The 17166-nt window shown below is 44.1% G+C and overlaps 1 protein-coding gene across 3 annotated transcripts in view; it reads left to right on the top strand.

Moving 5' to 3' along the window:
* MED15 (mediator complex subunit 15) overlaps window positions 1–17166 on the top strand; it is a 102299-nt gene that overhangs the window by 48775 nt on the left and 36358 nt on the right. For 2 of the 3 annotated variants that reach the window (XM_073563783.1, XM_073563782.1), the window contains exons 9-14: window positions 2092–2208; window positions 2924–3060; window positions 5915–6039; window positions 7430–7564; window positions 7687–7750; window positions 7834–7900. In XM_073563783.1, coding sequence (XP_073419884.1) covers window positions 2092–2208; window positions 2924–3060; window positions 5915–6039; window positions 7430–7564; window positions 7687–7750; window positions 7834–7900 — 645 coding nt within the window. The remainder of the gene's footprint in view (window positions 1–2091; window positions 2209–2923; window positions 3061–5914; window positions 6040–7429; window positions 7565–7686; window positions 7751–7833; window positions 7901–17166) is intronic. The other variant, XM_073563784.1, reaches the window with a different exon arrangement.

Here is a 17166-nt window from a genome sequence, read left to right on the forward strand (position 1 = left end):
GTGTCCCCCAATGAAGGCTCCGAGAAACAGATTTTACGGTAAGCAACCAAATCCTGTTTTTTTAAAGAATTTGTGTATAAGAAAAGCACCATATTCTAGAACACACCAGTTTTTATAACTGATCCACAAACGCTTTGATTCAAATGTTAGAGACTTCCTTCATCGGCAGCTTCTCATTTCACCTCTAATAATGTCCATTCACCCACCAAACTTTGTGTGCATTTAACTCTTTCTGGCAAGCATGTTTTTCTTTTGCCATTTATAAGTCTTTCCCAACCAAATAAAACTAATTTATTGACTCCTGGGACGTTCTGGTTGTTTCATAAGTATACCTATACATTCATGATTCATAGCACCACTCCAGCGTTGTTGTGTGTGGTGCTTTTTTTTTTTTTTTCCCTCTCATAGTCTTGCGTTGAGAGCTTGTGATGTAGCTTCGGCCACTCAGTCTGCTCTCACAGCGCCAAAAAAACTGTGAAGACGCCAGAGAATATATGACCGGGGAGAGGGCATTAATGTGTAAGCGCCACTCCAGCAGTGAAAAAAAGTTTATGTACAGTAGCGATTGAGTCAATAACAGGTTGTCTTTAGGAAAACCCATGTAAGTTATCCATAGCAAATGTATACATTTATGGTAGCTCGGGGTTTGACCATGGGGACCCCCATACTCTCCATAGAGATATAATGTGTGAATGGAGCAGTAGTGAGAAGAGCCTTCTTCGTAAAGAGGTTTTCCAAATTTATACAAGATTCCATAAATCACTAATGTAAACTTTTTATGACAAGGCATTCATATGATATGTCACAACATATAATCGCGTGACTGCAGTTAAGAAAAAAAAATCAGTTATTGAAACTTCTTTTTAAGTTACCTTTTACCTCCTAGTGGTTGTGCTGACTGGCCGAGAACAGTGCTGGTTTCTTTGGGTTTGCAATATGCTTGTCAGACTTTCAGATCAGGGTTTTACCTGTCTAATTTGTACCACTTAAAAACTGCATCACAAAGCCACACCAACTAAAACACTAGACCTAAAAAATCCTCTGTTCCTCATGTCCTGTCTCATAATGCATAAAAAAAATTGTTAAATGTCCTCTTGTTTTCTGTCCTGTGTCTGGCTGAAGCCTCTGCCTTTCCAGGATTCAATTAAGCCACACACCTTTGTCTAAATTCTGCCCCTTCAGTTGTTTAGCACTGAAAATGAAAGGGAAGAAACCGGCAGAAAATCCTGCAGACTGATGAGGCAGATTTTCTTTTATTTCTAGACTTAGTGTTCCTGTAATGTAGGATGAAAGTCAATGTAACTCCAGAGCTTGGACATTGGACTTAAGAACAGGAATTTATAGAATTTTCTGAACAAACCTTTTTACAGGCTAAGGAAAAAGAAAAAAGGTCCAGCTTTGCAAATTCAAGTCCAATTTATTGTTAAAAACAAGTCCAAAACAGAGCAAAAAATGGTGTGTTCACATGAGTAACAAGTAGTAGATTACGCGTTTCGAACAATAGCTTGTTCTTTCTCAGAGTTTTGAGAAAGAACAAGCTATTGTTCGAAACGCGTAATCTACTACTTGTTACTCATGTGAACACACCATTTTTTGCTCTGTTTTGGACTTGTTTTTAACAATAAATTGGACTTGAATTTGCAAAGCTGGACCTTTTTTCTTTTTCCTTGGTTACTGCGTGAAGACTGCACGTGGTCCGGGCTATCCACTACACATTCCTTCAGGTGAGCTGGCTTTTTTTCTCTTTTTGACTTTTTACAGGCTGTTATCCTTCCATAGTGTCTGGTTGTACTTTTATGTAGCTGGTATAAGCTATTAAGTTATGTTATAGAATGATGAATATCAAGGTAAAAAGACTATACAAGTAATCTTGATGATTTAGTATTTTTTTTAAGGGATTTCTGCGGCTGATCTGTGAGTTATGGTTTGTAAGCTTTCAGTGCAGGTGTTCCATGCTTGGGATGCTGTAATTTTTTTAGGGTGCTTTTGGCTCCCCCCTACCTCTGGCTTTGCATGCACTCCTCCCGTTCTCGCCGCTTGCACTGCATTTCTTGTTTTACTTTTGTCTGTTGTCACTCTGTCCTCCCAAAGATGATCACCGCAGCTATGACTCGAGGTGGGATGGCAGTAAGGTCGCGGTTCCCGCCCACCACTTCATCTGACACGCCTCCAAGCTCCACCCCAATTGGAGGATCGCAGATCCCACAGGTATTGGCTGACTTGTGGGTGCCAGAGGTGTGACAGTCGCCCAGTCCCTCTTGATTTTAATCCTGTTTGCGGCCGACGGTTCCTTTTTTTTCTGCTCCTTTTCTGTGGCCCGTTGAGTAGTTTCCTCCGTAGCTCTGATGTTTGCGGTTTGGACTGTGGTGCCTAATATTGGTCTTGTTGTATGTGCTAGAGTAACCGTGTGCTTGTAAAATAGATTTTATTTCCTTAGTCTGTAGAATAGCTAATCAAAATCGATAGACCTTTCCATTAGCGTTCCCTTTATTTTAGCTGATTGACCCTGACTTTTTCCTCCCAATAGTGATTTTTTTTATTTTGCTTTCTTCTGCTTGCTTTACTCTTTTATATTGTAGGTTATCGTGGTTGTGGTGTTGTATCCGGACTTAATATTATATATATAATACATGGAAGCATCTAGATTTTGCTTGAACTGTGTCAATGTTGCGTAGTCTGAAGATCACTTCTAGTAAATACATTTTAATGTATTTGGCATCCAACAGACTCCATAAATCAAGCAAAATCCATCCCTTGTTATCCAGTTTACTTTTAAACAGGTGACTGTATCCAGATCTCTTCAACACGAAATATCTCTGCAGGTCCAGAAACTGATGCGAACACAAGCTACTACTATTCTTTCATTGATGCTTTTTTTTTTTCTGGTGTTCCTTTTTAATTTCAATTGTAATTTCCGTTTCAGGTAAATCAAAGTAGTATCCCTTTAATGTCGTCACCATCGCCTGTACAGCAGGTACAGACGCCACAGTCCATGCCACCGCCTCCGCAGCCGTCCCCACAACCATCACAGCCAATGTCTCAGCCCAACTCAAATGTCAGGTGTGTGTATCTCCTCTTTTATGATTTTACGTTCAGCAAGGAGTATACCCATAACTCCTTCACATGGCCCCCTTTTTATGCGCAAACATTGCCTCTGTAACAATTAACATTGCGGGCTACATTGTCCATTTTCGAGACCTGTGTATTCCACAGTAAATTAGGATCCAAGTGTATAGATGCAATGTTCAGCAGCAGAGAACGTTGCAGGCTTATTTTTTTTTTTTTTAAATTTCTGAGCAGTTCATGTATGAGATGTTGTTGGTTGTGTTCTGACAATGCAGTGTACAGTCATGGCCGATAGTGTTGGCACCCTTGAAATTGTTCCAGAAAACGACGTATTTCTCCCACAAAATTATTGCAATTACACATGTTTTGTTATAGATATGTTTATTTCCCAATGGAAAAGAAAAGTAAAAGCCTGACTGTGCAATAAGTTGTATGGCTCCTCTCACTAGGTGTATGTGGATCCAGTAACCGTTGACCACCGGTAATAAATGCATGAGGGTTAAAGGATCTGCCTCACAAAAGTAAAATTAAAATTTGTCTTTATTCCATCCAGCTTAAAACTTTGGCCATCCATGGCATAGGATTAAAAAATGTTCATTCTGACTCGTTTCTGGCGTAGAATATTCCTTTTTCCCCTTATTCCTGTTTATTCCTTTTATGTGTATTGGAACGAAACAAAATAACAGCGAAAATGCATATTGGGCATAATTTCGCACACAACATCAAAAATTGGCCGGACTAAATTGTTGCCACCTCTCCAGAATTGTGGGTTCACAACTTTGTTTCAAGCTTGTGTTGCTCATTAAAACTCGCATGTGGCAAGTAACAGGTGTGAGCAATATGAAAATCACAGATGAAACCAGATAAAGCGATAAGTTGACTCAATCTTTGTGTGTCACACGAAGTATAGGGAATAGAAAAGGGAAAGAACTCTGAGGACTTGAGACCCTAAATTGTTGAAAAATATCAAGTCTCAAGGTTACAAGTCCATCTCTAGAGATCTTGTTCCATAGTCCACAGTCAGCATCATAATGAAGTTTACAATCCATTTCACTGTAGCTAATCTCCCTGAATTTGGACGGCAGAGAAAATGATTAGAGATGAGCAAATTTGATCAGGTCCCTCCTTATTCGGCAAGCTATAGCGCTTACCGAATAAGCTGCAGAGGGAACACGGATATTTGGAGCGCGCCTGCTGATCAGATGTTTGGTTCCACAGCTGCATGTGTCGCGGCTGTGCTAGTCATAACACATGCATAGAGAGCCTGTTTGTTGTGCTCTCCATGCATGTGTTGGGACTGTCACACAGCCGTGACACATGCAGCTGTGGAACCGAACTGCGGATCAGCCGCAGCGATCCAGGAAGCCAGGTTCCCTCTGCAACTTGTTTGGTAAGCGCTATAGCTTGCTGAATAAGCAGGGACCCGATCAAATTTGCTCATCTTTAAAAATGATAGAAGGTTGCAACGCAGGATAGTCTATATGATGGATAAGAAGCCGAAATAAAGTTTCAAAAAAATTCAAGCTGTCCTGCAGGCTTGGGGTGCATCACTGTCAGCACAAACTATCTGTCAATTGAATGAAATAATATGGCACGAGACCCAGGATGACTCCATTGCTGACAAACATAAAAAAGCTAGACTGCAGTTTGCCAAAAAATGTACCCAAGCCAAAATCCTTCAGGGAAAAACGTCTTGTAGACAGATGAAACCTAGATAAAGCTTTTTGGTGAAGCACATCAGTCTACTGTTTACCTAAAACTGAATGAGGCCTACAAAGAAAAGAAAACATGTCTACAGTCAAATATGGTGGAGGTACAAAGATGTTTTCAGGCTGTTTTGCTGCCTCTGGCTGTGGATGCTGTGACTGCGTGCAAGGCATTATGAAATCTGAAGATTACCAAAGGATTTTGAGTCGCTATATACTACCCAGTGTCAGAAAGCTGGGTTTGTGTCCTAGGTCATGGGTCTTCCAGCAGGATGATGACCACAAACCTACTTCAAGAAATACACAAATGGACTGAAACAATCCTTTGGAGAATTCTGCAGTGACCAGCAATGAGTCTGGGTCTAAATCCCATTTAACACGTGGAGAGATCTTAACATTGATGTTGGGTGAAGATGCCCTTCAAATATGAGACCTGCAGCAGTTTGCAAAAGAGTGCCCCCAAATTCCATTTGAGAGGTGTAAGAAGCTTGTTGGATATAGGAAGTGATTGCAGTTATTTATTCCAAAGTGTGTGCATCCAAATATTAAGTTGACGGTTCCAACATGTTTGGGATTGCATGAAATTGTCAAATTTGCCACACACACCACTTTGAGCCCTTACTGTATGTGTAGAATTCAGTGAGCCAACATCTGCTCTTTTTTTCCATTTCTATGCAGATGTAGGGCCTGATTCATCAAAGCTTTTACGCCAGTATTCTGGTGTAAAAACTTTGAAAAGTCGCAGAATTTATCCTACTCGGATTTTCACCTCAATTTTGTTATGTATGCTGAGTGGCGGCATTTGCTATGCCATTAATCTTCAGCAGGGGCTGATGTAAGGTTTGTGGCGATGCATGGGCACACAGGTATACACCACTCGTCCACTCCGGATTCATGAATCGTACATCTCTTCATGAATCGTACATCTCTTCATGAATCGGGAGTGTCTGACTCCAGCATCTTGGGTCTGTAGTTCTTAGTGTTTTTTTGCCTATAATTTTAGACTGTCCGAGAAATTCCCCCGAGATAGAAAACGCAGTTTACACCTACATCTAATGCAGCACTGTCAAAGTATTCCGCACAGGGGATTGGTGATTTGCTTGTGACGAGATGATGTTATATTTGTTGCACTGATTTTCCAGCTCAGGTACAGCACCCTCACCAAGCTTCATGCCCAGTCCATCCCCACAGCCCTCTCAAAGCCCAGCTTCTGCCAGAACTCCACAAAATTTCAGTGTGCCTTCTCCAGGCCCCCTCAATACTCCAGGTAAGTGTTGCAGCACCTGTCTTTACTTTTATCTTTTTATTTCTATAGCCCTTGCTGCCAGCATATAAAGCAACATATTTGTATCTACCTGGACTATATGCAGCCCCTGTAGATATGTCATGGTGAAGATGCAGCTTTGAGCTCTTTGCTGTGTTTTGGATATATCTAAGGCCTGTTTCACACTTCCGTTTTTTCAAATCCGTCAAAATCCGTTGGTTTCCGTTAAAAAACGGATCTGCCATTTTTTTGCAGGATCCGTTTTTTGTCCCATAGCGGTTACCGCGGATCCGTCAAAAAACGGATCCGTTTTTTTAAAACGGAAGTGTGAAACAGGCCTTAGCAGAATTTGATGATAAAAAGGACACAATGTCTAAATGGTTTTCACTTTAAAGGGATTCTGTTAGTGCAAAATAACTGTTCAAACCAAGCACAGATGCACTGTTCACCCCTGCCATGGACGGCCATGCATCATCTCCGTTTTGGATTTACAGGAGGGCGAAGATGAGTCAGTGCAGCCCTGCCAGCTACTTATTTTACATCTGTCTCTTCTAATATCAGGCTCTAGAAGACATAGCTGTCAAAGTAGAGGAGATAGATGGAAAAAAAAGTCGGTGGGAAGGCGAACTGTTTGACCTTGCCAAGGGTACACCTGATGCCTGTACTTGGTTTGAGCTGACATGGGTTGGCGGGGCTGGAAGATGACTCTTGTGTATCACCGTATGTAATAAACGCCACAATGATTTAAATGGAATCTGTCAGTAGGATCAACACTTCTAAGCCATCTATATGGGTTATAGGAAGCTGAATAAAATGATATAGAAAAATTATTTTTTTTTTACTAATTGGTGAGCTCTTTCAGGACTGTATACCAGACATGGACCTCCTTAAGGATCTGCCTCCAGGGCTTATTTTAAATAAATAGGGTGTTACCAGTGTGAGACATGTAACTAACACAGAACAGTAGAACTGAACTTTGTCTCATTCCAAAACATGAGTTTATCCACTGCAGCAGTCAGACCTCTGTTGTATTGTACTTTTGCAACCCTGTGTGCATGTGAGATGGAACCGGAAGATGTGTCAGAGCAGGAATTACATATGATACTGGTAATGCCCCCTACAATGAGCCCTGGATTCTCATGCAGATACATTGTCCGACCCATAGTCCTGAACAGCTCATTTACATGTAAGGAAAACTTGTATTTCTCTGTTATAAGACATCAGATCACAGATGCCTAGGTTTCATTTTATTCAACATCTGATCACCTTCATGCCCATATAGACAGCTTGTTGGCTTTTTTTTTTTTTTAAATTCTTAAAACAACTTTTTTTGGTAGGTGATACTCATCATCATTTTTTTTTTTTTTTTTTTTTTTTTTTAATGAACATTTAGGCAATCCAAACTCTGTGATGAGTCCTGCAAGTACCAGCCAGTCAGATGAACAGCAGTACCTAGAGAAGCTGAAACAGCTTTCCAAATATATAGAGCCGTTAAGGCGTATGATTAACAAGATTGATAAGAATGAAGGTGAGCACCTACACTTTACAATAGCGCTGTTTAATAAGTGCATGTGTACAGAACCTGGCACATTCATTTCAATGGTTCAAATATTCCTTAATATAATTCCCTCTCTGACCGTGAACTTTCAGATCGCAAGAAAGATTTAAGTAAGATGAAGAGCCTATTGGATATACTGACTGATCCATCAAAGAGGTACGAGCATGTGGTGTTCCATGAAATTCTTCTTCAGGACCTTCATTTTTCTGTATTTTACATTATTTTTTTTCCTAATAAAGGTGCCCCTTACAGACTTTGCAGAAATGTGAAATTGCTTTGGAAAAGTTAAAGAATGACATGATTGTGGTAAGCGATGTTTCCCACTATTCCGCTTTGTTTTTGATTTTTATAACCTGCTTGTAATATTGGTTATCTTGTGACCAAAAGATCAAGTCATATAAGAAAAGTGAGTATTAAAAAGACTTGAAGGCATAATCAAATTACTTTCCATGTGTGGTATGAATCAGATCATGACTACACGATTGCAGTCAGGTATATTTTTCTCTGAAATGCTCCAGCGTTCAAAGGCAGCGACACCAGACTATTCCTTTACCTATGGACACCATTTCCCATTTTCCAGATGATTGATGTGTCCTATCCTAGGTACACACGGGAGAACCCTGGCAGTCTTCTAGAACAAAAGAATGAATGGCGTGCACTCCGTTGAAAATCAGGTGCTGGCTGAATCTGGACTCAGTCCAGAAATCATGACGAGAGAAACAGCCGCACTCAAAATAAGTCTCGTTTGGTCTTGCAGATAGTGCTAGAGTTTATTCAAAATTCACCACAGGGTAATACAAATAGAGATAATAAGGTACGAGGTAACATTTCGACCCTGTTCCCTGAAAGATCTTCAGACAGAAAGACAGATGATGGTCTTAAAACAGCCCGGGAGACCTTAGCTGAAACACTAAAGGTACTGTCACACTAAGCGATATCGCTAGCAATATCGCTATAACTTGTGACGTTATAGCGATATTGCTAGCGACATCGCTGTGTCTGATACTTACCTACGACCAGCTCCCCGCTGGTTATCGCTGATCACGCGAGAACGTCCAGGACTGTTTCTCGTCGTCAGCTTCCTGCGGCGCTTCCTGTGGAGAGACGAGAGTGGAGCCGGGCGGGAGGACGCAAGATCGCCTAGTGTGACAGGTAAGTAGCGACCCCCATCCCCAGAGATGTCGCTGGTGAGATCTGCCTGTGTGGCAGCTCACTAGCGACCACTTAGCGATGTACCAGCGATCCTGACCGCGTCATATCGCTGGTCGGGATCGCTGGTACATCGCTAAGTGTGACAGTACCTTTAGACCGGCCATCACGGCCACTGGTGTGGTTAGATCCCTTAAGATATGGATTAATAACCTGGAGAATCAGCTAGAGCAAAGAATCCCCAGGGAGACTATCCCAGAGGCAATACCGGCCATAAGAGCAGCGGCAGTATTCCTAGCTGAGACTTCAGCAGGATTCAGCAAGGCTATGCAGCAAATTAGCAGCTTTGGCTAATATAGGACGCCGTGCAGGATGGCTTAAATGCTGACTGAGGAACACACAGGCAAAGATGTAATTCTGCTCTTTACCGTGTGAGGGCAGTTTCCTATTTTGAACAGCGCACATAAGGAAAAAAATTCCCAAAAATTAAAAAAAAAAAAAATTTGAAAGGTTAACTCACCAAAACCCTGACTAATGCACTAGCAGGATGCAGCAGACCTCCATTGATAAAGGCTGGGGCAGCACAGGTGCAAACCACTGATGAGAACAGCCAGCAACCCAATATGGTCTGGCTGCCTAGTGGAAAAAATGCACACAAATAGGGCTTGCATAGGACATCAGTCACACAGATAAGTGTTGTGCATAGCGTCTGAGCAGCCTATTAATGACGCCCATAGTATTAGCAGGCGGGCTGCTCAGCACTGTATATATGCATCATGCAGAAAAAACCAAGCCAACATGAAGAGGTCTAGCTGCATCCTGCAAAAATGATAAAGTGCTAAAAGATAAAAAGAAAAGATATGGGGTATTAGTTACTATTTTGGTCAAAGTAGATTAGCTCACAACCCAACGTCAAAGGTCCCCAGATTTTGTGAGTCCCTAACACTAAATCTGAACAGCGCACATAAGGGAAAAGTTCCCAAAAATATTTTGGTCAGACATTGGATGACGTATTAGGAAAAATCCGATAACTAAAAGAAAATTTTTTCCAAAAAGACAGCCATTTTCAGGCCTTTTTCGGCGCTCCTTTCGGAAGGGCCGGAAATCCTGGAGACGGCAATATAAGGATCGAGACAGAAACAACTCTGACAAACGATCCAAAGGTGGGAGAGGCTTCTACTTCGGCAAGCCCTCCAAAGACACCAAAAAACCCTTCCAGTAACAGGCCTTCTCAGGTGCTCTTCCTCCCAGCTTGGGAGAAGTTCTCGTCCAGCACCTGGATGCGGCAAATTGTGGGATCAGGTCTGGAGGTAAGGTTCCACCACTAGCTTCCACAAGGACATATGCAGTCCTCTCAAAGAACAACCTCACTCCTAGACAAACATGTCCTGGAAGAGATTTCGATAGAAGGATAGAGATTTAACCCCCCCTATTTGAAAAAAAAAACCAAAACACTCCAGATAATTCCTGGAGGACAATTATAATTCTGAAAAGACCTCAATAGGTACCTGATAATCCCGTCTTCCAAGATGGAGACGATAAGGCCAGCTGTAGAACTCCTTCTTCCTCAGAGGTTATATAACAAGTCCGAGACCTCAAGAACACTTGAATACATTTTGAATATATGTGAATAAAGTTTCCTGTGGATTTTATCAAGTCTCCAGTGCCGGATCTTCTTCCTCTTCTTACGCTTGTTACACATGGTGGTCAGCCATTTGATCCATAGGCACGACCGGCTTACAGTACTATTTTTGGTGAGCACAAATTCCTTTTCCCTTTCCCATCTTTTTTGCATAGAACCAGCATACCTTCCCAAGGTGATACAAAATATCTTAGGGCTCAGGAGATAATCTTACCATCTCTTTTGTCCTGACCCTAACTTCCAGAAGGAGGAGAGGCTTCATTGCCTAGATATGAGGAGATGTCTCCTGCAGTATTTAGAGGTAACGAGACCTTGGAGAAGACAGAGGGCCTTAAGGGGGTATTACACTAAGCAATATCGCTAGCAATATCGCTAAAACGTCACTGGTTTTGTGACGTTATAGCGATATTGCTAGTGATATCGCTATGTGTGATACTTACCAGCGACCGGCTCCCCCGCTGCTCATCGCTGATCGCGCGAGAATGTCCGGCTCCATTTCTCGTCGTCTGCTTCCTGCTGGGCTTCCTGCTGTGACGTCCAGCGACGCGTGGAGGCGGGCGGGAGGACGCAGGATCGCTGTGTGTGAATGGTAAGTATCGTGCGCTGCGTCGCTGCTGCATCGCTGTGAGATCTTTCTGTATGAAAGCTCACTAGCGATCATTTAGCGATGCACCAGCGATCCTGACCGGGTTGGATCGCTGGTGCATCGCTAAATGTAAAAGGGCCTTTATTTGTCTCATTCCAAGGAGCAAGGAAGAGCCTTAAAAGCCTCTAAACAGACTATAGCTAGATGAGTGAAAAAGACCGTTATGCTAACATATAGCAGTGTAGGCAGGGCTATTCCAGAAGATATGAAAGCCCACTCCACGAGGGCCATGACGATGCCCTGGATGGAGAGAGCAGACGCTTCAATGGACCAAACCTGTAAGGCGGCCTCTTGGTCCGCTCCGACATTATAGGTTAAACCTATTTGCTACCTCTGATCTCACATTCGGGAGAAGAGTGTTACAAGCAGTGATCACTCCCTAAGAGAATACAAATCTCTGTAACTCTCGTGGTGCCGTCATGTCTCATGAAAAAACTCATTACCGGGTATATAATACCCGTGTTTTTCCATTCTACATGACGGCACTCTTATATTCCTTCCCTATTGATCACATCATTAGTGGGATGCATTATTAGCATTGTACACTCCCTTGGGTGTTGGATATTTAATAGTGTAAAGGATGTATTATTTATATGTACACTAACCTGCTCTGTAAAACAACTGATGCGGAGCCGCCCCTTTTATCTTGAAGGTTTCCTGTCCTTGTTGGGCGGATCCCCTCTCTCGTGGTGCCGTCATGTCTCATGAAAAAACACATTACTTGGGTATGTAATACCCGTGTTTTCCTACCATTTAAATGAGGTTTGATAAAGACCCGGAACAGGGTCGAAATGTTACCTCGTACCTCATTAACCTCGTACCTTATTATCACTCTATTTGTATTACCCTGTGGTGAATTTTGAATCAACTCTAGCACTATCTGCAGGGTGAATCATCTAGAACAGTGTTCCCCCAACCAGAGGCGTATCTAGGCTCTCTGGCACCCGGGGCAAGAATTCGGTTCGGCGCCCCCCCCCCCCCCCCCGCCCAAGTACATATGCGACTTGCACACTTAGCCATGTACTGACGAGCTGCTCTTCCTAATGCTCTCTAATGTTCAGTAAAAAACTGAGAGAAGCAGGAAGAGAATCTCGTTGTCAAGTATGAAAATCGCATATGAGTGAAGTGTCCGTGTGATGACTACTGGAACCTGCAGAGCTGAATCCTGACAACGAATGCACTGCACACTTTTAGGATTCTCCCTTGCCGATAGACGGTCATGTCAGCACAAGTATGTGATTTGTATACTTCTGGCCACATTCCGACTAGACGTGCCCGGCCTCGCTCTGTTCATTTTCATTGAGTGAGGCCACACATGTCTAGTCAGCATGTGACCACATGTATGTAAATCACCGGCACGAGAGAATCCTAACAGCGTTCAGTGAGCACTGTGAGAATTCAGAAGTCTGCAGTCACATAGAATGACTGCAGACTCAGCACAAACCTGGAGAACCCCTATAATGCTCCTAACAAATAAAAACATGAGAATTAGTCAGTGTCACAAATAATATTTACATCCAGGTACCTTATAGATGACGTCGTCTCTGGAGTCGGTCTCCTTTTCTTCTTCTTGTCCAAACCCCATGATGAGTTTTCTCATCCACAGCCGTCTCTGCAGACTTCCATCTTCTCCGGTCTTCTGCAGTAAATCTCCACACAATGCTCTTAAAGATAGAAGTGTCATTATAATGCTCCTGAATACAAATATCTGCAATAGTGTATACTGTCTCCTCACACTATTCCCCTCCCTCCTCATACTGTCTCCTCTAACATCCCCTCTGTTCAACATACTGTCTCCTCATATATTTACCCCCTCACTCTCTATACTGTCTGCTCACACATACCCCCGACTCCCCATACTGTGTCTGCACACATCCCATCACCCTCACTCCCCATACTGTCCACATACATTCACCCGTTCGCTCCCCATACTGTCTGCACCCATCCCCCATACTGTTTCCTCATACATACTCTTTATTTTGTGTCCTCAAATCTCCCCACACATTAAATCCCCCATCCCCAATCCCCCACAGACATTAAGTACCCCCATCCCCACTCCAGATCCCCCCACACACATTAAATAACCCCCATCCACACTCCAAATCCCTCACACACATTAAATAACCCCCCATCCCCACTCCAAATCCCCCCACACATTAACCCAATCCCCACTCATTAACCCCCACAAACATTAACCCCCATCCCCACACATTAACCCCATCCCCATTCATTAACCCACCCACACATTAACCCAATCCCCACTCCAAATCCCCCCACCCCCACTCCAAATACCCCCACACATTAACCCCAACCCAACTCATTAACCCCCCACACACATTAACCCCCATCCCCACTCATTAACCCCCGCACACATTAACCCAATCCCCACTCATTAACCCCCATCACCACTCCAAATCCCCCCACACATTAAATAACCCCCATCTCCACTCCAAATACCCCCACACATTAACCCCCATCCCCATTCATTAACCCCCACACTCATTAACCCCATCACCACTCCAAATCCCCCCACACATTAAATAACCCCCATCACCACTCCAAATCCCCCCACACATTAACCCAATCCCCACTCATTAACCCCCATCCCCTCTACAAATCCCCCCCATCTCCACTCATTAACTCCCCCTCATCTCCCATCTTCGGTGGTTCTTCAGCTCCACAGTGGAGCTCACTTACCACCAGCGTTTGCTTTGGGCGCCGGGGAGTGACGTCAGCAGCGTGATCACATGACGTGATCACGCTGCTGACGTCGCTCTGGCCCGGCGGTCAGAGCTGCAATTTCACTGGCGTCTGTATAGACGCCAGTACAATTGTTCTCTGGGAGCCGGTGCGGCCTCCTTCTCTGCGCCGGCTGTCAGCTTGACAGCTGACACAGAGAACCGCCGACTCTCAGGCCGGGGGGGCGGCAGAGCGCAGCCGCCAAGGAGGACACTGCGGACCGCTGCATTAGGCGGCCCGACTGCGCCCCCCTGCTTGCTGCGCCCGGGGCAACTGCCCCGGCTGCCCCCCCCTAGATACGCCCCTGCCCCCAACTCCAGTCCTCAAGGCCCACCAACAGGTCATGTTTTCAGGATTTCCTTTGCTTTGCACAGGTGATGCAATTATCACTTTGGCAATACTAAGAAAATCCTGAAAACATGACCTGTTGGTGGGCCTTGAGGGCTGGAGATGGGGAACACTGTTCTAGAATGGTGCAGGAAGGAGACGAGTAATGTCTCTGGCTATGGTCACTGGCCGACTCTTCAAGCTACATTTCTCGTCGGCTCCACTGGAGGACATTGAGAACCATAGAATAGTCTGCTGCCACCTAGAGGCTGACGATATATTACATTCTAAATTAAAATTTGCTCCTCCCCAGCAGACATCTCACTTGCTAGCCTCAGGCTCCCTCAGTTTTGTTTAGTGTCCGTTAAAGGCAGGGTCTGTCTTAGTCGTTGGACCTTAACGTTTTTTTTTTCCTGGATAGTCTTCAGTGTAACAGGGTGTAATTGTGCGCTGTTTTACCCACGCAGTGACAGAGTACAAGCTGTAATTGTTCAGTCGTATAATCTCGTGTCTGTATGGCCAGACCAGAGTACCTTGTCACTGTCGGTGGTTAGGCACTGGAGTAGCGGTCCATAAGCCAGCTAGCTCCTGCCCGCCAGCCCAACATGGCACACTTGTTGGACAGAGCAGAAGATTGGATTTTGGGCCTTTTGGACAGGTGAGTATAGTCCTGTTACACCTCTTTGTCTGCTTGCTTGTGATCTAGTCTAGTCAGAAGAACGCTGGTTACTGTTGTGGAGCTCCAACCATCGTGCTGTGTCGGACACTCCTGCAACAGTATGGCTGGTCTCAGCCAAGATCCAAGCGGCCTCGCTTTACCTCATTCTCCAGGTCTCCCTGTCAGAGAAGACATCCAAGATCTTTCTCGCCCTCTGAGTACACTCCCCTACGCTCTGACTCTAGTTCCAGCTCAGAGTCTGTTAGGCTGTGTGCCCACGATGAGATTTTTAAGCGTTTTTACCGCGATTTTCGGCGCGAAAACGTTTAAAAATCGTGTACCGAACGCCCCCCATGCATTCCTATGGCATTCCGCACATGCTGTGCTAATGCTGCGCTTTTTTCCGCGGCGGAATCGCATTGCGGAAAAAATCGCAGCATGCTCATTCTTTTGTCCGCAATCGCAAAGAATTGCCGCGATTCCGCACCCATAGGAATGCATGAGAACCGCTTACTTCCCGCATGTGGCTATGCCCACCATGCGCGAAGTTAAGCGTCTCATGTGCGGTTGGTACCCACAGTGTGGAGGAGAGGAGACTGTCCTCCAGGCCCTGGGTACCATACCCCTATAAAAAATTGGGGTATATTTACCTTCCGACGTCCCGCGCTGCATTCCCGGGCCTCAGCGTTCCCAGTAATGCCTTGCGGCAAGGTCCTGTGATGACGTAGTCTCGAGTGACTCTAGCGGTCTCGTGAGATCGCTATAGCAACGCGAGACCAACGTCATCACAGGTCTCACATGGCATTACTGGGAACGCTGAGGCCCGGAAATGCAGCGCGGGACGTCAGAATGTAAAAAATAAAAAATCGGGGTATATTTATTTTCCATCTTTTACTATTGATGCCGCATAGGTGGCCTCAATAGTAAAAATCTGGTCACACTTGTCAAACACTATGTTTGACGAGTGTGACCAACCTGTCAATCACTTTCCAAGCGATGCTTCAAATCGCTTGGAAAGTGCTTGAATATCGCACGCGAAAATCGCGGTAAAATCGCGCGGAAAAAAACGCGCGATTTCTGGGAAGGAGTCCGGTTTTCAGTGTCTGGATTTAAACGCTACGTGGGCACATAGACTCATATTAGATTTAGGCTATCAGATGGGAACATTGAGGGAGATTGTGGAAAGTCTGGTGTTGGCTGTTTAAGGGTGATGTCAGATGACCTCCTCCCCTGCCCTCCACTGAAACCGGTTTCTTTAGGAGAGGTTAGCATGTGGCTAAGTCTCTTTCTAACATTAGTATTTTGGGTAAGTCCTACAGTAGGCATGGGAGCACCCTGACAGGCATTTTCAGAAACGAAGTCATATGGAGCTGTTATACTAGTTTCCAGTGGGGTTGGTGGTATCCTGGTCCACTGCGCCTGTGGTAGATAATCCTGTATCGTGCTTATCTAGGACAACTACCTTGCCTGTTTCTGAAATGGCGGGACTTAGAAAGACATATGTCTGTTGGGTCTCCAAGTCTGCCTTTAATGCAGCACGCTTTCCCTTTGCCTTGCCTTCACTGCTACTTGGTTATCCAAGGCAGTTACTGCGTGGGCAAAACATTTTTTTTTTTTTTTTTTTTTAATTTGTTTATTAAACCATAGACAGGGTATACAATATTCGAACTGACAATGATGAAAATACCATATAAAACGTATACGTTACACAAAGCATTAATGTCAAACAGTGTATGTATACCAGTTGTTTACAGAATAAAATATAATGTCAGTTACCTTACATTAGTCTGCATGGTATTATTCAAATAATAAAACCTGTCAAACCTCCAAACCATTACTACTACTACTACAAAACAACAACTATTTGCAGCCAGTGTCCTCATAGTTGTCTCCCCGTCATGTGATATCTCCATCCTATAACGTGAGATGAGAGGAATTCCACCTCTCCCATATCTTCTCAAATTTACCCGGGCACCCTCTGTTTTGGTACAGTGTCCGCTCATATGGTATAATCGAGTTTACCAATTCAATCCAAGCCCTAATTGAGGGATCTGAACCCCCCCCCCCATCCACTGCAGTGCCAGTACCTTCCGTGCCATAAACGTCTCCCGCAAGAAAATCCCCGTATAATGTCCCCATGTCTCATCATCCCACACACCAAACAGACAAACCAATGGCTCAAGGGGAACAGGAATTTGTGCCAGGGAGGTTAATAATGTCACCTCTTTCCAATAATGTGCTTTAGTTGGACACTGCCAAATCATGTGAATAAAATCTGCATCTGATGTTTGACATCTCAAACACTCCGAAGATTGGAAACGACCCATCTTAAAAAGTCGGGCCGGAGTCAAATATGATTGGTTTATAATGTATAGTTGTATCATTCTATTGTTAATTGACGGAGACACCTT

Source organism: Dendrobates tinctorius, unplaced genomic scaffold, assembly GCF_039654945.1.
Source record: "Dendrobates tinctorius isolate UK_male_01 unplaced genomic scaffold, ASM3965494v1 ptg000397l, whole genome shotgun sequence".
NCBI lineage: Eukaryota > Metazoa > Chordata > Amphibia > Anura > Dendrobatidae > Dendrobates > Dendrobates tinctorius.